Below are 20297 nucleotides of genomic sequence, written 5' to 3'. Positions count from 1 at the left end.
GCCCCCTTGGTCACTGCAGACAGTACGGTCCATCCGCCAGCGGGTGTCTGTCTTCCGCACGTGACGACACCACGCTGTCCTGCTCTTTAGCAAGTTCTGGGCTCTGCTGGACGTGGCGGGGCCCGACCCCAGGATCAGAAGGGGATCCGCGAGTCCTGCCCGGAGAAAGGACTCTGCATAAGGAATCCTTTCAGCCCAGCTTCGGGGATCGCCAAGTTTCTTTGGCTTCGTTTAGAGTTCAACAGCGCCGCCACCTGGCGCATCGCTGTGAGTGACCGCAGCGGAGGATGGCACAGGGTGTTAAAAAAAAACACACACACACAACAAAAAACAAATTTGCCACTCTCGATTGGGCTGTGGACTGACCCCTCTGCATTCCTGACAAGTGAGTAAGCGGATAAGGTCGCTAAAGTGACAGATTCCAGTCTCCTCCTCCCAGCGCTCCCCACCCCGCACGCGCGCTTAATCGACCCTCGTCCGTGTCCTTTGCGGATCAAGTGGCATCTCTGTGCGCCCCTGTATCCAACTGATCTGTTGGGGAAAAGACCCCAACAGACAGACCCTCCCCGCGAGGGCACCCCGTGCGTCCCTTTGGGGGTGTGAATTGCACTGCCTCTCTGAGATGATGAACAAACTCAGACCACTCAAGCTAACTCGCTCCCCTACAGGGGTCCGCAGGAATTCGTCTGCCGCCACTTCCTAAAGGTGACGAGATTTGGGGCCCTGACAGTGTCTCCGCGACTTCCTTACGCAACGAGATGAGGTCTAGCCGTGGTAGCTTGCGCTCAGGGACTCGTGGGTCCCCCAGGGTCCGAGTGTTAGGCCAGTCCTCCTCCTTGGCAGAAGGTGGCCCCAGCCACGCCCTCTGTCTCCAAGCACCTCGGTCTCCTGAACTAGGCGCCCTGGCGGATCCGGTCGGCTAGCTCCCCTTGAGAGCGCGTTTGTGTGTGTGTGTGTGTGTGTGTGTGTGTGTGTGTGTACGCAAGGCCAAGCTCTAGGCAGCCCCTCTCCAAACCCTCTGGGTGGCGGGCACCTTCTCCCGAAGTCCTGTAGGTCCTAGGCATTACGGAACCGCCCTCCTCCGCCCCCCATTCTAAGCCCTTCTCGCCCAGTCTCGTCTTCCAAGAGCTCCGCAATCCAGGCTTTCCTTGAATTAGTTGGTAACAACACACTGATGAAGGAAAAGAGGACAAGGAGATTCAGGAGGGTAGCGTGTTAAGCCCCTCATAGGGCGGCGCGCCTGGGGCCGGTTGGCGGGGCGGGTCCCCCTTGACAGAGGTGCGGGGCCCCCCGGGAGCCTGCGCGGCCGGCCCCGCCCGAGGACCTCGCAGGCAGGGCTGAATTTACTCATCCTCGGGCGAGGTGATCCCGGGCGCGAGGGCGGGCGCAGGGCGCCAGGAGGACCCAGTAATCCGAGAACGCAGCATCAGCCCTTCCCACCAGGCACTTCCTTCCTTTTCCCGAACGTCCAGGGAGGGGGACCGCTCACTTATAAACTCGAGCCCGAGCCTGGTGGCCTGTCAGAGACTGCCTCGCCACAGCCGGACGCGCCGGGTCGGAGACAGACGCGAGCAGCTGTCGCCGGGGGCTCCCCGCGTCTCTCTGCCACAGCCGGGACTCTGTGCGCGGCGTGCGGACACTATGCTGCGCGTCCTGCTCCTCGGCGTGCTGGCCCCCGCCGGCCTGGGGCTCCCGGCACCCCCTGAACCGCAGCCCCTCGGCGGCCAGTGCGTCGATCTTGACTGCTTCGCCGTCTTCCGGGGCCCTGCGACTTTCCTCGCCGCCAGCCGAGTCTGCGAGCGCCTGCAGGGCCACCTGATGACTGTGCGCTCCTCGGTGGCGGAAGATGTCATCTCCCTGCTCCTGAGCGGCGACGGCCCGCGCCTCTGGATCGGTCTGCAGCGCCCGCCAGGCTGCGACGACCCAGAGCACTCCGGGCCCTTGCGCGGCTTCCAGTGGGTGACGGGCGACAACCGCACCAGCTTCAGCAGGTGGGCGCGGCCTCACGACGACGGGGCGCGCCTCTGCGGTCCGCTGTGCGTCGCCGTCTCGGCGGCAGCCGGGGCGCTGGCACCGGGAGAGCCCGCCTGGGAGGAGCGGCCGTGCGACGCGGAGGCCGACGGCTTCCTCTGCGAGTTCCACTTCGCCGCCTCCTGCAGGCCGCTGGCTGTCGACCCTGGCGCCACGGCGGCCGCGGGCCTCTCGATCACCTATGGCACCCCTTTCGGAGCCCGCGGCGCGGACTTTCAGGCGCTCCCGCTGGGCAGTACGGCCGCGGTGGCGCCCCTCGGGGTGGAGCTGGAGTGCGTGGCGCCGCCAGGGGAGACCGAGGGGCGCTGGAGCAGGGAAGCCCCGGGCGCCTGGGCCTGCGGCGTCGAGCGCGGCGGCTGCCAGCACGAGTGCAAGGGGAGTGCTGGGGCTTCGAACTGCTTGTGCCCGGCGGACGCCGCCCTGCAGGCGGACGGACGCTCCTGCGGGCTGCCGGCCGAGCACCCGTGCCACCAACTCTGCGAGCACTTCTGCCACCTCCACGGGCTCGGCAACTACACGTGCATCTGCGAGGCAGGCTACCAGCTGGCCGCCGACCAGCACCGATGTGAGGACGTGGACGACTGCGCGCAGTTGCCCAGTCCGTGCCCGCAACGCTGCGTCAACACGGAGGGCGGCTTCCAGTGCCACTGCGACACTGGCTATGAGTTGGTGGACGGCGAGTGCGTGGACCCCGTGGACCCGTGCTTTGACAATAACTGCGAGTACCAGTGCCAGCCGGTGGGCCGGTCCGAACACAAGTGCATCTGCGCCGAGGGCTTCGCGCCAGTCCCCGGTGCCCCGCACAAGTGCCGGATGTTCTGCAACCAGACTTCGTGCCCGGCTGACTGCGATCCTCACTACCCGACCATCTGCCGGTGCCCCGAAGGCTATATCATAGACGAGGGCTCCACGTGCACGGACATCAACGAGTGTGACACCAACATCTGCCCTGGCCAGTGCCACAACCTCCCCGGCACTTACGAGTGCATCTGCGGGCCTGACTCGGCCCTCTCTGGCCAGATTGGCACCGACTGTGACCCCACCCAGGTGAATGAGGAGCGGGGCACCCCGGAGGACTATGGCGGCTCTGGGGAGCCCCCGGTCAGCCCGACTCCGGGCGCCACCGCACGCCCCTCGCCGGCACCTGCTGGTCCCCTGCACTCGGGCGTGCTCGTGGGCATCTCCATTGCAAGCCTGTCTCTGGTGGTGGCGCTTCTGGCCCTCCTTTGCCACCTGCGCAAGAAGCAGGGCGCCTCGCGGGGGGAGCTGGAGTACAAGTGCGGGGTCCCCGCCAAGGAGCTGATGCTGCAGCAGGTGAAGACTGAGCGGACACTTCAGAAACTCTGAGAAGCCTGGTATCCAGACTTCCTTCCCTCCTCCTGGCCCCGCAGCCCTTCTCTCCCCATCCCCCGCCCCAAGCACCTTAGCTGGCGTCAGAATAGAAGACCCCTCGCCCCTCTTCTTTCACTGCTTCTGCGCTTGGCTATGGAGGAGAGGAAAGGGGGCGTTGGAAGTTTGGCCCCAGCCACTTCCATGATGTCATCAGACAAGCGAGCAGGGATGACAGCTTCATTGTGACAGGTTGCAAAGTGTCCTGTGCCCTCACCAAGGGGCTGGGGTGGGGAGGTGTGTGTTCTTGGTTGGCAGCCTGGGGGCAGACATCATTCCAGCGGACTGATGAGTGACACTGAGTCAAGGATAATGACCCCAATATTTATTTTTTGTTCTTCTGCTTTTTCCCCTACCCTGTGTGTGTCCAACACCAGCCTTCCTCCCCTCCCCTCTCCCTCCTGCTCTATTTATGTGTGTGCTCCCATTTGTTATGGGATCCTTACACTATCTTGGTGAAGTTTTTCCAGCCCTCTTGTGTTTATGAAGCTAAGCCCCATTTCATCCTTTTCATTTCTCCCAACTTTCCCCTTCCAGGAACTCGGCTGACCTACCTGAGCCACCCTGTCTCTATTTGGACCCTATTTTTCTGCTCTTAGCTGTCTGCTTGGGCAGAACTGCTTTGTGAAACAGAAAGAAAAACACTAGAAATAAGAACGGTTGAGAATCTGTTCTTTCACCAGAGTTGCTATTTTATCCTGAGATTTCAGGCTTCCAGAGCAATAGCATTTTAAGAAAGGTTAAAATATAAAGGGCATTTATTAGACTCATGTTGCTGGACTGACCTAGGAATTCAACCCAAGATTTTCATTTTTATTTTCAAACAATGAACCTGGGTTTTACTGTTGTTGTTGCTGTTTTGATTTGGAAAGTAGTCATCATTAAGCTTCTTATGCAGTGTCTTTTCCTATGATTATTATTAGTTATTTGTGAAAATATTGAAAATGGTTGCTCTGAATTGAGAGGAGATGGAAGCCCATCCCAGGAGACAGTGTAAGAAAGTTTCAGCTGCAGAATTCACGCCAGTGGCCATTTGGACTCTCATGGTCCTTGTCATTTGTGGGCCCAAATAAAACCAGCTCTACTGGTTTTTTGAATTTGGGAGCTTGGGGATGGAAGCTGCAGCATGGCCGGTTAGGGCCTCTTCTTGATCAGGCCCTCCAGGATTTCTCCCACGTTGGAGGAAGAGTTTTCTGAGCCCAGCCATTTGGAATGCAGTCCAGGAGGTGGGAGCTGCCCCGGCAAGCTGGTTAGAAATGCCCTCAGGCGCCATCCCACCTACTGCACAAGAATCTACATTTTAACAAGTTCAGCAGGGGGCTGTCTGCTCCGTATATTTGAGGAGAGCTGTTCCAGACAGCTGCCAACGTTCTGGAACAGATTAAATATGAGTAATAAGTAGCAGGCCAAGTCAGGCCCTATATTCAAGAAACTGAGGAATTAACTGAGGAATTTTCCTTTTATAGCTTTGCTTTCTGGTAGAAGAGCCTAGGTACACACCTTTAGACATTGCTACACAGGGTCTTTGGTTCAAGTAAGCTAGGAATGAAATGCTTAGTGTATGGAAAAAAATGTATCATGTAAATGTATCTTTTGTAATGCAAAGGTTTTCCTCTATTGTTTTGTAAACTCAGCACATTTGTACATAGTTATTTATTTATTGGAGATAAACTAGAACACGGGCAAAACTCCTGCTTATGATGTCACTTGTAGAAAATAAATAACGGTGCTCTTGGTTTTTGTGTTGGTTCACCTCATTCCCACAGCCCCTTAATTTTATGCTATTAAGCAAGGCTTATGAAAAATGCAGATGCCAAGAGGTGCGTTTAAAGGCTGCCCCCTACTCCATTACTAGCTCCATCCACTTCTGGCTCATCGCTGACTTTCGAAGGTCTTTCCAGAGGAGGTTGTTTTCACTGTAGAAGGATTTCGTGTTATATCTGCGTGCACAAATATTTATTTTTCTTCTGTAACCATGACAACTTCATACACAGGACTTATGCCTATGTGTTTTAAAATACATTATAGGAGTATTTGTTGGGCCGAGTTAAAGAAGCAGTCCTTCTTGGGGCATCTCCAGAATCTTGGCCCTGTATCCCTCAACAAATGATTTGGCATTATCTGGGCTCAGAGATATTCAAACACAAAAGTCACCCTGTGGCTCAGAAACCAAGGTCTCATGCAGTATGAAATCATCCTCGTTTCTCTTGGAGATTACAAACACTGTCTTTTTAATACATGCATATCTTGGGTCCCTCTTCCTGGGATGGTGAAACTGGCTGAATTTTATATGCAGTGTTTGAAAGTTTTCAGAAAGCAGAAGTTGGAAGAAAATTGGACTTAGTCAAATATCCAAATATTTTTACATATTTGGATCCTGCTGAATTTCTTAGTTTTAATCTGAGTAATTGGTGTCATAGAAATGCAAGATTTCAACACCCTGTTCTGGATGAAGGAGATGGCTTTTGGGGTGTGTGGGAGCGAGGGGGATGGTGGTGAGGGTTGGGTGGTCCCAGGTACCTTCCCGAGATGACCAGAGCAGGAGTTACACTCAGTAGTTGGAAGCCTAGCGAAAAACCAGATTCAATAATAGGTACATATGAAGAAAGAACTCCATGAATTGGGGCAAAGCAGTTGCCAAAGAATCGTGCTGGGGTGGGGAGGGGAGAGTGACACCTTATCTATTGTCCTCACTACCCAGCCTTCTATTTTTCCAAAGGGTCTGCTTCCAAGGAGCTGTCAAACTAACTTTCAAAGGCTCATTGCTTGGCATTCCTTGGCAGTCCAAGGAAGACTCCTTGCTTCCTCTGCAGGGAGCATGGGTCCCATCACTGGTCGGGGAACTAAGATTTTAAATGCCGCCCAGTGTGGCCAAATAAATATCATATAAGTGTCTTTCTTTTTTTTTTTTAAAAAGACTCATTGCTTTAGGATGTCTTCCTCCAAAGAGGGATATTTTTTCAAGAACACAAGAAAACCAAAGCGAGTGCTCAAGACTCAGAGGCGAGAACTGTCACCGGGGCATCTTGGACCCGAGAACAATGGTGGGGTGGGTGTCAGCCTTGCTGAGGCCCTTCACTTTCTATCCCATGATAGAAGCACCTCCCCACCTACAGGCTTCATCTGAACTTGAGGTTGTCAAACCTCAGCCTCTCTCTGAAAAGACCCCGTATGAACAAGTCAGTTAACCCTAAAAACAAGTCCTCAGCACCTCAGACCAGAGTGGGTGGCCCTTGTAAAACGGGCCATAAGCCCTGCCTTCTGTTCACGTGGTTGACATCCAGGCCTCCTGGTCTCAGCAGGGTGTGTGGTGTGTGTTTGTGGGTAGTGTTCCAGGGCTCACAGGGCCTGGGGAAGGAGGCCAGGCTGGAGGAGTCAGAATTCAATCTGACGGCTCATGTGGCTTTTTTTTTTTGTTCTCAGACCAAACCCTTTGGATCAGTTCAGCAAATATTTATTGAGCATGTGCTTTGTGTCTTGAGGGGTTGTGGGGGACACAGTGACCAACCCCCTGCCTTGAGAAGCTCGAGTTCTTGTGGGGGAGACATCATACAACCAATGAGCCCCTCCTGACCACTGCAAAACTGTATTTGCCTCTGAAACCACGGTGGGAGCGGGGAAGAGGAGCCCAGAGAGACAGGGCTGGAGAGGCCACTGGGCCAGCGGACACACGCTGGGCTGATGGAGGAGCAGGGTTGGTCCCAGGCAGAGCGCAGGGCAGAGCAGTCCGGGTGGTGGGCACAACAGGCACAAAGACCTTGTGCTGGAAGAGTCTTGGCAGAGGGTGTGGCGTGAGGTGGGCGAGGAGGAGGGGGTCCACGACAAGGCTGCAGAGGTGGGATGCAGAGAGAAAAGTGGAAGGAGGCCGTAGGTCAGCTTAGAGATGTTAAATTCTATTCTCTGTGCAAATGTGCCACTCAAGGAGTCAGTCTCGTTAAGAGCAGTTGGATGATCTGTTTACCCACTGAAATCATTTGAGAAGACCACAGCTACTTCTAGACTTAGTTACATGTCCCCACGGGCAACATACGCACAGTCTGCATTCTAAGCATCCTTCAGGGCCAACAAGGAGTACGGGTGTCATGCACCCCTGGATACGAGTTGGAGCCTGAGATGGCGGTCACACGGCCACAGGCACCATGCAGCCTCCAAGGCTGGGACTTCCCTGGTGGCCTAGTGGTTGGGACTCGCTGTTTTCACTGCCATGGCCTGGGTTTAGTCCCATGGCTGGAGAACTGAAATCCCACAAACCACAGGCCCAGCCAAAAATAACCCTCAAGCTGTAAATAGGGTGTTGTCAGGGCCCCCTGGATTTTGCAAGAGGACTGGACGAGGGGAGCTGGCCTGGGTCGATGCCCCATAATGTAGCATATGCAGCATCGAACTGGTGGGTGCATAAGTGGGGAAAGAAAAAAAGTGTTGAGATCTGGAGTGCCTTGAGGACAAGTGCAAGCTTTCCAGCATGTGGCAAGGGTTCTTTCCAGGTGCCATGTGGTCACTTGGAAGGGCTGCTGCTTCCTAGACACGTATCCTTCTGGGATCTCAGGCATGGGGCAGAGCAGCAGGTGGGGAGGGTGACACAGCAGAGATGAAGCACGTCCTCAGGTGTAAACTCCATCTCAGAGCCCCACAGGCCCCTCAGAGAATGGGGTAGCAGGGGCCCTCCTTCCCCCCTCCTCCGTGCTCCCAGGGAAGCCACAGAGGAGGGGCAACCACAGCCTGAAGCAACTCCCACTCCAACTGCCACATCTAGTCACACCAAAGGGGAACCTGCTGAAGAGGAAAGAATCTTCAGTTCAAAGCAAGGGACCGGCCCTGTGTCCATGATGGTCACGGAGGGACCCAGCCCTTCCAGCCGTCTGTCTGCTACAGGGCACACAGCACTGGGCTGTGGACCTGGGCACCCAGCCCCCAGCCAGGGAGTCACAGGCCTCTGGGACTGAATCTCCAGTGGCCCATCAGAAATGGCCACTCAGACCAGCTCCTGCTGCCCCCTTCCTCCTCTCAGGGAAGGCAGTGCCCTCGTGCCACGAGGGGCTTTCCGGCCACCCCAGGTCCCCTGGTTGCCGTCCTCCTCTCTGTAGGGAAAGAAGAGCCTAAGGCCCGAGGGGCTTTTGCCTGCTGCTAAGGGACCAGGAGTGTTAGTATCTGCAGGCCCTGGTGGGTGGGGGTTAATGCCTGTGATTTCTTCTTCAAACCACCGTACAACTGACATACACCCAAACTCGTCCCCCTCCCCCCTTTAATTTGGCAAATATTTCTACGAGTCCTGAAGAACACACATTTGTGGAGACACTGCTGTCATCACTATACAGAATATTTTCATGACACTAGAAAGTTTCCTCTTCTGATGTTGGGCTCATCTACACGACAGGCCACACAAAGTTAGTTTCCACTCTGACACTCCTTAAGGCCTCCTCCCGCCCCTCCATACAATCTCCCCAAAACGAGGGTCTTGTGTTGTCACGTTCGAATCCAAAGACAAGATTTTCCAAGGATTGACCAGACAGACATCCTCTCTTCCCTTTCACCAATAGGTTTTAACAAAACCCAGCTCATGTGTCTTCCCAGACCCTGCTCAATCTCCCCGTGCTTGGGCCCAAATCCTTACAGCCCACTGGAGAGTGTGAAGACGCAAAATGAGACATTTCAGAGAACAGGAAGTAAGGATGTGCTGTTCAAGATGCCCCATGTGCCCCCCCACACCCACACAGCCACAGCCCTTCCTGAGGCTCCTGGGTGTGACCTTCTCATGTGGACAGAGCAGGGGACAGAAGACCCCTAAGTTCACATTGATTGTGTGTTGAATCAGGGTTAATCATTATGTCATCCCTTCACGGAAAACCGAGGTCACAGAAAAGATGGAAAAACACGTCTCCATGGTTGTCCTGACTCAGTGGGGGACAGCAAGCTCATCTGAAAACATCCCTGACTTTCTTGGCATTTCTTCATAAAACAACACAGGCTACCCCCGCCTCTGCCTGTCTGTCTTATTCAGAACGTGTGCCCGGGTTCAGTGCTGTCTCCTTTTGTTTTGAGAGCGCCCTTCTTCCTTTTTTTGGGTCAGCAGGTTCAGATGTAGGCAAACAACAGATTTCCTCTCACCAGAGAAATGAAATATTGTTTTAACATCAGATTCTAACAGAATCAAAATCCTCTTCAGCATGTTTTGAAAGTGTGATTGCGAAAGATAGAAGGAGCCCTGGGGATGGTTAGTTCAGTCACACCCTCTGGAAACAGTGGAAGCGAATGGGGTGGCAGAAGTGGAAGGGTTTCAGGAATCCAGTGAAGAAAGCCAGGATTCCAAACTGGGGTCCATGATGTTAACGCCCTCCACCCGAGGGCAGACATCTGCCCTGCCTACACCTGAAATAACCTTACCCTGGACAAGACTCCCTCCCTGGGAAGCCCCTCTACTGCACACTCAACTTCAGGCGGGGTCTCCTTGTCCTCCTGGAATCTTCTGTCATCACCTGGAGACAAGCCTTCTCAGTGTCAAAACGTGTAGAACCATACACATAACAGGAGTGAATTTTGTTGTTGTTGTTGTTGAATCCTTCAGTCGTGTCCAACTCTTTGCAACCCCATGGACTCTAGCCCACCAGGCTCCTCTGTCCTCCACTATCTCCCAGAGTTTGCTCAAATCCATGTCCATTGAGTCAGTGATGCAATTTTACCATATATAAATTATACTCCCATAAAAATGGTTTTGAAAGAAATCACAGCCTTCTCGGAATGGCTAAAGAAAGCTAGATGCAAAAAAATATAGAAACACCAATGGGAACTTGCTGTTTGACTCCGGGAACTCAAAGCAGGGTTCAGTAACAACCTAGAGGGGTGGGATGGGGAGGGAGGTGGGGGGATGTTCAACACGGGTAAACCTGTGGCTGATTTGTGTTCATGTTAGGTAGAAACCAAGACAATGCTGTAAAGCAATTACGCTTCAGTTAAAAGTAAATTTGTAAAAATTACAAAAACAACCAAGCACAATCCCCCCAAATACCCCTCAGCTCTCTGGAGCATCCCCCGATCCTCCTCCTGTGCCACTGGGTCTCCATCTGAGCACCGAGCCTCCCAGGCTGGCCCCGCACACCCAGGCCGGACACTCTTGTTCTGCCCTGTCTCCAGGGGTCCCGCAGCTTCCTTGTGGCCGTGCTGGGTCAGTGACTAGTGACCCATTCCTGTTCCATGTCCCCAAATCTGTCCTCTCACCTGGCTCACTGTCCACACCTCGCCAGCTAGGAAGCCTCAGGTCTTATTTTGGTGGTCAGGGCTCCCTTTCTAGGCAACATGGTTGATGATTTTGGATTTTTGTTTTTAATTTGGTTCCCTCGTTTTCCAAAAGAGGCCCACCCTGATAGACACTAGGCCAATCTAGTCACAGGACCTGGGACCCTACCTCCTTGGTGATAAAATGATTTTAAAGCATTAAAATGATGAGGACAGACTCCTTCGGCCAATCTCCCCCTGAAAAATGGAGGTACATGTACCCCGGTTTTGTAGGGACTTGGAATTGTCCATGGGTTCTTGGCCAGGTGGACCCATGCGTCTCATTGTCACCGCTGTCCCACGGCCTAAGTCCCCAGTGGGGAGCCTCTGGTCCTCATCTGCCAACGTGTCCCAGTGATCGGCAATCACTGGACTCTGTTCCTGTCCCACTGGACACTCTCAGTGCCTCCTTTCCCGGCCGCTGGGACCCATCACCCCCTCTGCTTTGGCCCTTCTGCCAAGCCCTATGGTCCTAGTGACTCCCATGTAGCCCATAGAGGACGTGGCCCCCCACAGCCTTCCTAGGGAGGCTGCCCTGCACAAAGTAGGGTCCTGGGTGCCTCACCTTGCCAAGGCCTGGTCCCTGATGCTTCTTATTTTGGCCCAGAAGTGTACTCTCGTTCCTGGGCTTATCTGATTAATGCCAGTTCAGTTCAGTTCAGTCGCTCAGTTGTGTCCAGCTCTTTGCGACCCCATGGACAGCAGCACACCAGGCCTCCCTGTCCATCACCAACTCCCAGAGCTTACTCAAACTCATGTCCATCGAGTTGGTGATGCCATCCAACCCTCTTGTCCTCTGTTGTCCCCTTCTCCTCCCACCTTCAATCTTTCCCAGCATCAGGGTCTTTTCCAATGAGTTAGTTCTTCACAACAGGTGGCCAGAGTATTGGAGTTTCAACTTTAGCCTCAGTCCTTCCAATGAATATTCAATACTGATTTCCTTTAGGATGGACTGGTTGGATCTCCTTGCGGTCCAAGGGACTCTCAAGAGTCTTCTCCAGATTCAAGATTAATTCAAGATTAATGCAAGGGGTGACCATTAAGCAGCCTCCAGGCTCCAAGAGGGCAGGGCCCCATCTACAGAGCCTCCCCTACCACCCTGCCCTGATAGACTTGGTACGTGATGTGCGGTCAGCCTGCCTCCCCTGAACTCTGCACTTGCCTTCCCAGAGCAGAGCCACGGGGCATGGTGCCCGCTGACCAGGTGCAACAGGACAGGTCTCTGGGTTCTGACATTTGTGCTGACGGAGTTGGAGGTTATTCGGTTATCTCCTCAGGGAGAGGGAGGGCGGGGTGGGAATGATTCACAGTTTCAATGGCCTGGCGGAGAACAGCTTCGATGGGCAGGTTTGCAGGAATTTTCCCAGCCACTTTTCAAGCTGCCAAGTCTGATTTCTCGATTTCTGAGGTAGCAGAGCCAACACAGACCTCGTGTGGTTGTTTTTCCCTTTGATATCAGTGTTGGCACCTACCATGTGCTAGGTAGGGCGATTTTATGGTGAAAGTGAAGGCAAGAATTTAAAGATAAATGTGCAAACTGCATTCATGTTTGCTGAAAACATAGTGCTGACCAACTGGGCAAGAATTCTGATGAGTGATCACCTGTCACGTGTGAATACCATCTTCCTGATCATCTGCAAAAAATTTAACGCCTGGCTGGTCATTGCACAGTAAATCAAAGGCAGTTTTAAAATGTAAAGCTAGTTCACTGGTGGAAAGTGCCTGAAGGCTGTTTCTACCTGGGATAAAAATGTTTTCATTCCTGATGCAGCCGCAAGCTGGGACCTCCTGGTCTTGATAAGTGGAGCAGGACTGGGGTCAGAGGGTGTCTATATGGCCGATGCCCCAGGCCAGTAAAACGTGCAGGTATCCTCAGAGCTCAAGGGAGGGTTTTATGCAGTGAAGACCCTTGTTACTACAGCTGGCTCTAGTGCTCTAGTGCATTCCCAACAAACGCTTGGCATGACTCGTAGCTGCTGAGTTGTTAAACCCGAGAGTTGAGAAGGCCCTGCAGCTGACAAAGAAGACAGCCCAGCAAGACACCCCCTCTCCACCGCATGATTCATGATTCCAAGGTCGAAGGCAGTGTCAGTGCTCATTTTTAACAAGTGGTGAAGAGAGCGGTACACACAGAGGAATGCCGTAATCCCCTCCCACCGCCTCAGCACCCCACTCCTGCTTCCTTGATGAAGTTGTGTTGCAGCTGGGAAGAACTCAAAACTCAGTCTCAGGTGGGACCTGAGGCTTTGTGCACATTTCAGGTGGGAAACTGAGGCTCAGCGAGGTTACACTGCTATCCACTGTGTTAGCTGGCGACGAGGTCCCCTGCTTTCCATCACCTTGTTTTTAATCATCACCAACTAAGTTGAAAAGGTTGCATTTATTCAGGGGGAAAAGGCCCTTTCCCCCCTGTGATAATAAGTTACAGTATTCGGAATTATTCATAATTCAGGTGAAATTAAAATATAGACTTCAGGACGTCCAAAGAATCAGAATAGATGTTTGTAGAGGACTGGGTCTCCCTCCTGCAGGATGAAAGAAAGTTGTATTTAGACTTCAGTCTGTTAATAACACAAAATACTCAGGCAGAGGGAATTCCCTGGTGGTACAGTAGTTAAGAACATTCCTTGCAATGCAGGGGACACAGGTTCAATCTCTGGTCTGGGAACTAAGATCCTAGATGGGAATTAAGATGCCGTAGGGCAATTAAGGCTGAGCACCACAACCAGAGAGCTCAGTGGAGACCCAACATAGCCACAAAAAAAAATTACTCAGCAGAGCATGAGCGTTGCCAGGGCTCTGGATCAGTGCCCAGTCTGGCATGTCAGAGAGCGTGCCCCGTGAGAGTCACTGCGGGAGGCTGAAGAGAGGCCTCCAAGCCCCACTCAGGACTGGGGCAGAGACCTGGAGCTCAGGCCCATTCAGATCACTGCCTGCGCCGGGGAACCATGTGCCTACCTGGAACCACATTAACCTGTGTGGTTCATGCAGCTCAGCTCAACCACTTGTACCAAGTGTCTGCACTGCCAGGCATCACCAGGCACCAGGGAACAAAGACAGTTGACTTTCAAAGGCCGCCAGGAGGTTACAGTTACACGCAGCCCCAACAACTGACTGACTCCTGGTGTCCAAGGTGATTCCAGGGCATACTGCCAGGTCGGGGGTGGTCTGTGTGCATGTGTGTGTGTGTGAGAGCGTGTGTGTATGTGTGTGGGTGGGGTTCACGCCTTCATTAGGAGCTTCCCGCCCACAGCCACGTCTCCGGTCTATAGTGCAGACTTGGCTACATGTTTTCTCTCTGAGACAGATGGAGACCACCCCCGGGCAGATTTGAAGCATCTGTGCCTCCACCTGGAGAAGGAAATGGCAACCCACTCCAGTGTTCTTGCCTGGAGAATCCCAGGGACGGGGGAGCCTGCTGGGCTGCTGTCTCTGGGGTTGCACAGAGTCGGACACGACTGAAGCTACTGAGCAACTTAGCAGTGCCTCCACCTAGACTCCAGCCCACGCGACTCACTGATCCCCACTGATCATTGCTTCCAGGTCACTGGGCTGGCTGGCCGCGTGAGGGAGTAAGTGTCCAACGGTCACTTTTAAGGCTGTTTCTTTTTTTCATCCAGTAAAGGAGAAAACGGCATCTGCAGCCACGTGGAAAAGTCCCTAAGGTTAGGCTGGGGATGGCTCTCTTGATTTTACAGGCAGAACTTGAAGGCCTAGGTTCAGCCACTGGCTGGGTCACAGGACACTGGATCCAGGACCAGAATTCAGCTCTCCTGCCCATTTCTAGAACACCAGGTGCCCGCTCACATCCGTGAAGCCTTGCTTTGGCCCGAGAGCTTCAGGGGAGGGTCTTGTTCTGCTTTCCCTCCTCCCTGGCTTTGAGGGAGGCGTCCTTGCCCGCCGGGGAAGTAGAGGGTGGTGGTGGAGGGTTCCCCTCTGGCCTTGCCCCATCCTTCGGGCTTTTCTTTAGCCTTCCAGCACCTGTGTCCACCTTGGTGCCTGCAGGGTGTCTGAAGAGACCCAAGTCCAGCAGGTCCTGGGCTAAGGCAGGCCCAGGATGCTTTCTCTTGAAGCTTTCCTGCCAGGAAGCTGTGAGCTCCACGAGGCCGACACTCGGGGGAGTGGATGGGGCCTCTCCTCAGGGGCCAGCTCCCCTCCAGCCCTAGTATCTTCTTCTTGCCGCCAGGACCGGCCAGCCAGACCCACAAGTGTCCTTGGCTGAGCTGAGCCCGTTTGCCGTCCAGCCCCCTGCAGGAGCCCCGCACGCATCTCTGCAGCCCCCGCCTCCACTTTTGGCAGAAAACAGGACTGAAGCTCCTCTTAAGCTGACTCTGTCCTTTGGGGAAAGATAATTTATCCTTGGGTTAATATCAGGCAAAAAGTTATGGCCTTTTACTGTGTTCAGCCTCCATCTGTTTATTATCTACATCTGGCTGATGTTTTACTGAATGTCGACTCTTTTTTATTAGCGGGTGATAGAGCTGCCTCCTCCATCCAAAATCCGGGCTGGTTTCCATCTGCCTCCCCAGATTCCCCCCACGGCCATCACCGTGTGCATCGCTGCCATGAGGAGGTCTCTTGCTCTCACACCAGTGGGTGGATGGGTGCAAAAAACCCTATCGTCGGAACGAGATGGCATTTATGCTCCTGGCTTCTTCGTTTTTACTGACCTGGTTTCATGCCTCATGACAAACCCATGCCAGGTTTCTCCAAATCTTTTCTACTCACAGGAAGCTGGCTGCTGGCCCATGACGACCAGGGTGACACCTGTGATTGCAAGCAGACATTGGGGCCCTGGGGGGTTTGACAAAGTCGGGGTCCCGGGCTGTCACACACCAATACCTCTCTGCACAAGGGCCTTGGAACAGTGGCCAAGGGGGAGAGTTTGGAGGCATTTCCCTTCCACCTCCTCTTTCTGAACATGCTGTATCCCCACCACAGGCAGAAAGTCTGGGCCAAGCAGGGGTGCTGGCTGCCTCCACCCTCCAGATGGTTCTCTCTCAGGCAGAGTTGCTGTAACAAGTCACATACGTGTGGCCACTCTTCCCGGCACCCTCTGTTCCTTCCCCATGAAAAACAGCCAGAGTTTCAAGAACGATTCACATCCTAGACCAGTTCTCAGAGGGTCCTGCCCCCTTGCAAACTTCCTTCTAAGAGTCAGAATCCTGGGGAGAGGGGAAGCCGGAGGGGCTCTGATGCTCTTGGGGCTGGACACAGACTGCATGAAGCAGGTGGTTTTCAGGGGAGCACCCTGCACGGGTAGTCTTCTCCTAAATTCCAGAGAGTGTGACTTCACACCCCGAGGCTGGACTATCTCTGGCTGGACGCCCGTCCAGTAGCCCCCAGCTCCAGCCCTCTCTGCTAGTGTGTACAGAGTGCGGAAGAATTTCTGAATTAGGGGTGTGCCCTGAAAAGTTCTGTAGCAGGTGGTGCTGGCCCTTGGGAACCCAGCCTCTGGAAGCAGTGGCCTCCTGGTCCTCCCAGCTCAGTATTGATGAACTGGCTCCCAGATGAACCTGGAATCCTGTGGATCAGAGGAGGTGGAGAATGGGGACTCGTAGTGGTGTCACTGTCTCTCCAAATTCTGTGTTTATAGAGAAGAATCAGAGAGGCAGTTGAGACAGAGGCCACCCCACAGCAGTGACTTCTCTAGAGGGTGAGCACACAGGCACAGGTTTTCCTCCTACGGTGGACTTGAGGGGACACAGGCCCCCCGCAATGGGCTGGTCCTGAAATGGACAGTCTTCTGTGCAAGTTCCATTTCCTACCTTGCTCTCACGTCCCATCATGCCGCGAACCCCAGGCCCAGGTTGGGAGTGGGATACAGTGATATCTTAGCTTTGAAAAAATGACTCAAGTGAGGAAAACAAAGTTGAGTTGATACCAAGTGTCACTGTCCTTGACCGAATGTCATCATGTGACTAAGCTTCATGGACGTGAAGAGTAAGAGATGGGGAAGTCCCGGGTCAACGTGGAGGTTCTTCCTCAAAGTCAAGAAAACGTCACTTGGCTGACCTACCAGGCGTTTGGTTGAGTTGACGGTGTTGGGTGGGGGCTGGGGACAGAGTCGTTTTTGGAGATAGCTTAGCATAAGGTCTTGGTCTGAGCCTCCACTCCACTGCCCCCTAGCTGTGTGGTTCTGGGCAGATTACCCAACCTCTCTACAAAGTGGTACATGGGCTGCCCTGTGGGCTAAATAAGCTAATGTATGGGAAGCAGTTACAACAGCTAGATGTGATCATTAACACCCCAAAACAGGGAGCTTGGTAGCTCACAGCTCCTGGGTGCGTGTGTGTTTGCCCCAGGTGTGCTGACTTAGGCAGTTGAGTACTTATCAGTGCGGGTGAGCTGGGAGGGGCAGATGTCACTCCTGGGACGTGGAGGCTGCTAGTATCTGAGAGGCTAGGCTCAGAGCCTGCTAAGGCTGACCGTGGACCAGGCGGTCCCATCCCCACTGGAGCCTGGGACGGAGGGTGGGGGTCTGACGTAGCCTTGGCTTTCAGGAACTGTTTCCCAGAGAGCCAGGTCCTCTCTGCAGTGTGAGTAGTTGACACTGGCTGTATGTTGGCACTAGCAGGGAGCCCAGGCCTGTCCCAGACACTCTAAGTTACTTGGTCTGGAGGTGCCCCAGGCATCTGAATGGGAGGCTTTCTGGAAAATCCTAAAATGCACCGATGCAACACTTTTATTTTTTAAATTTAAATTAATCAGTTTATTTGGCTGCGCTGGGTCTTAGTTGGGCATGTGGGTCTTAGTTCCTTGACCAGAGCTAGAACGTGGGCTCCCTGCGTTTGGAGCTCAGAGTCCCAGCCTCTGGACCACCATGGAAGTCCCCTGAGGCAACTTCTAATTGAATGGAATTATGGAAAGGCAGGAAGCCAGGGGCCACCCTGGGTGGGAATCACTGTGCCCCCAGGAGGGGCTGCAGGGAGAGCCTGGGAGCAACCAATCAGAGGCCCTTCTGCTCAGGGGAGCAACCAATCAGAGGCCTTTCTGCTCAAGGGGGTTAGCCTGGTGTCCTCCTGGCTGGAAGAGGCTGGGCCTCAGAGCTGTGCGCTCCCTGGCCGTAAATGGACATCGGAAGGGGAACATACACTCCGTTTCCCAAGCAGGAGAGAACCCAGTGTGACAATCACGCAGAGTACAAGGGGCGGGAATGAGGCCACTTGTGTTGTGTTTCCAGCTCACCGGTCTCTTCTGTGCAGGAAGTAAATATGCGGCCGGTTTGGGGTCTGTTGACTGAATGTCTGATCTCAGGCTCAGGGCTCCCCTGCGTATGATTATAAGCTGTGCAGAGCTGGACCTGGGGTGGGTCTAAGGGACTTTCTCCTTCAGGCTGTGGAAGGGCCACCGTGGGTCCAGCCTGTCCTAGCTGCCCAAGGACTGGAGGGGTTCCAGACCGAGTGATGGGCAAGAGGGTGGAGCTGAGGCCTCAGAGTCCCTCCTTGAGTCGAAAGGGACGGGAGCGGCTCCTTTCCTGGGCACGGTGTCATCTCGTCTATTTCCTCAGGCCCCTGGCCGGCAGTTCTCAGGAGAAGCTTCTGCTCAGAGGAGTCCCTGAGGGGAGGCTTGGCGCTTGGCTGGGCAAGGTCCTGGGAGCGTCTGTCAACTGCTGATCAGAAAACTGTCTGAAGTGCTTTCAGCGTGGCTTTGACCACTTCTGCAGTGAGTGTGTTAAAGGCATAATTCACCAGGCCAGGTGCCCAGCTCTGTCAGTCAGGAGTGATTTACATCCTCGCCCTTCTTCACATGCCCTGCTGAGATCCGGTGACATCCAGACAGCGTGGTGACAACAACCCCCTCTGCCCCAAAGACCCAGCCATCGCACTGCATACAGGGCTCCCTTTAAGAACTTATTATTTGTTAAATGAATTCCTCAGAAGAAACTGAACCTACAATCATAAGAAGAACAAAAGGTCAGCATGAGAAAGGCACAGGTTGAGGGTGGGGATGAGTCTGTGGTGTCCGGGTGGCAGACGCTGCTGTCGGTCTCCAAATTGAGGACGTTGAGGGGTGTTCTCTTTGGGGGTTGTTTTCAGACTGTCTCAGCATCCTGGTCTCACAGCTCTGTGTGTAGAAGAGAGTGGGCTGGAGGACAGAAAATGTGGACTTAATTCTAGACCCTTTTCTTAAGAGGAAGTGGGCTTGGGTGGCTGCCCTGAGCAGTGCTCCTTCAAGTATGGCCTCTCATCCTTGGCTTGCTTAATCAGAAGAGGAAGGGTGGGGACCAGCCCTCCAGGGACTCTGGGTGGGGACCAGCCCTCCAGGGATACCTTGGGCATCCGGCCCACCTTCCAGAGCTGGAAACCAGTGTCAGGAAAGACAGTTGGAAGCAAAGGCTCTGAAATCCCTAGAGCAGTGCAGACCACATGGGGTGCTGAGCAATTGAAATGCAGAGATGAGTTGTGGGTGCCAAACACACCCCCAATTTCAAAGCTTTAAGATGAACAAAAGGAGGTGAAGTATATCAGTGATATTTTTTGTATCGATTATGTGTTGGAGTGATAATATTTTGGATGAAGAGATAAAGTGTAGATAAGAGTTCAATTCAGTCACTCAGTCATGTCCAACTCTGTGACCCCATGGACCGCAGCACATCAGGCTTCCCTGTCCATCATCAACTCCTGTCCAAAGTCGGTGCTTGCTTAAGCTCATGCCCAAGTCAGTGATGCCATCCAGCCATCTCATCCTCTGTCGTCCCCTTCTCCTCCTGCCTTCAATCTTTCCCAGCATCGGGCTCTTTTCAAATGAATCAGTTCTTTGCATCAGGTGGCCAAAGTATTGGGGTTTCAGCTTTAGCATCAGTCCTTCCAATGAATATTCAGGACTGCTTTCCTTTAGGATGGACTGGTTTGATCTCCTTGCTGTCCAAGCGACTCTCAAGAGTCTTCTCCGACACCCCAGTTCAAAAGCCTCAATTCTTCAAAATAAGAGTGGTAGAAAATGAATTTTAGTTCTTCTGTTTCCTTTTATTTACGTGGCTGTTGAAACGGGTCGAGTTCTGCGGCGCCTCATGTTACATTTCTAGCCCACCAGCGCCCTACAGGCCATCTCAGTGCCTCCAGCAACACCGCGGACATGCTGTCCCTGCACCATCCGGGCTGTGGCCACCAGACCTGGTGGCTCTTTGAATGCCATTTGACTTAAATAATAAATTCAGCCCTCCAGTCACATGACGTATATTTCAAGCACTTAAGTCACACATGGCTGTGGCCACCATGCCACAGGGTGGAAATCTAGAATGTTCCATTGCAGTGGAGAGTGTAGTATGAGGTTGAGAGTATGGTGTCCATGCCCTGGGTCCAGTCTGGCTTTGACAGGATCCTAGCCATTATTGCACACCTCCCAAGTCCATGCTCCTCTTCCCCATGGCCAGATCTCTGGTTTCATTTAGGGCTTCTTTTTTAGTGTACTCAAGGTTTCAAATTGGTTCCCCTCTCAGAATCTGGTCTGGCTTTAGAGGTGGTCATGTGCCCTGAGCTTGGCCAATGAGACATGAGGTGGCATCACTGAAAATGCAGGGCTGACTTCTTTTTATTTTGTTTTTATTTTTGGCTGTACCACAAGGCTTGTGGGATCTTAGTTCCCAACCGGAGATTAAACCAGGG

The 20297-nt window shown here is 53.5% G+C and overlaps 1 protein-coding gene across 1 annotated transcript; it reads left to right on the top strand.

Annotated features, from left to right (window-relative positions):
* Nucleotides 1-1244: 1244 nt before the first annotated feature.
* THBD (thrombomodulin) lies at nt 1245-5156 on the top strand. Its single transcript, XM_070381178.1, has one exon. The coding sequence runs from the start codon at nt 1642-1644 to the stop codon at nt 3376-3378; it is 1737 nt and encodes a 578-aa protein (XP_070237279.1). The 5' UTR covers nt 1245-1641; the 3' UTR covers nt 3379-5156.
* The last annotated feature ends 15141 nt before the right edge of the window (nt 5157-20297 follow it).

Source organism: Bos mutus, chromosome 13, assembly GCF_027580195.1.
Source record: "Bos mutus isolate GX-2022 chromosome 13, NWIPB_WYAK_1.1, whole genome shotgun sequence".
NCBI classification, from domain to species: Eukaryota; Metazoa; Chordata; class Mammalia; order Artiodactyla; family Bovidae; genus Bos; species Bos mutus.
Note: the sequence above shows the minus strand (reverse complement) of the source record. Positions and strands in the feature narration are given on the sequence as shown.

Bases quoted from the DNA above. Each gene is read 5' to 3' on its own strand.
- THBD (XM_070381178.1), top strand. From the start codon at position 1,642: ATGCTGCGCGTCCTGCTCCTCGGCGTGCTGGCCCCCGCCGGCCTGGGG.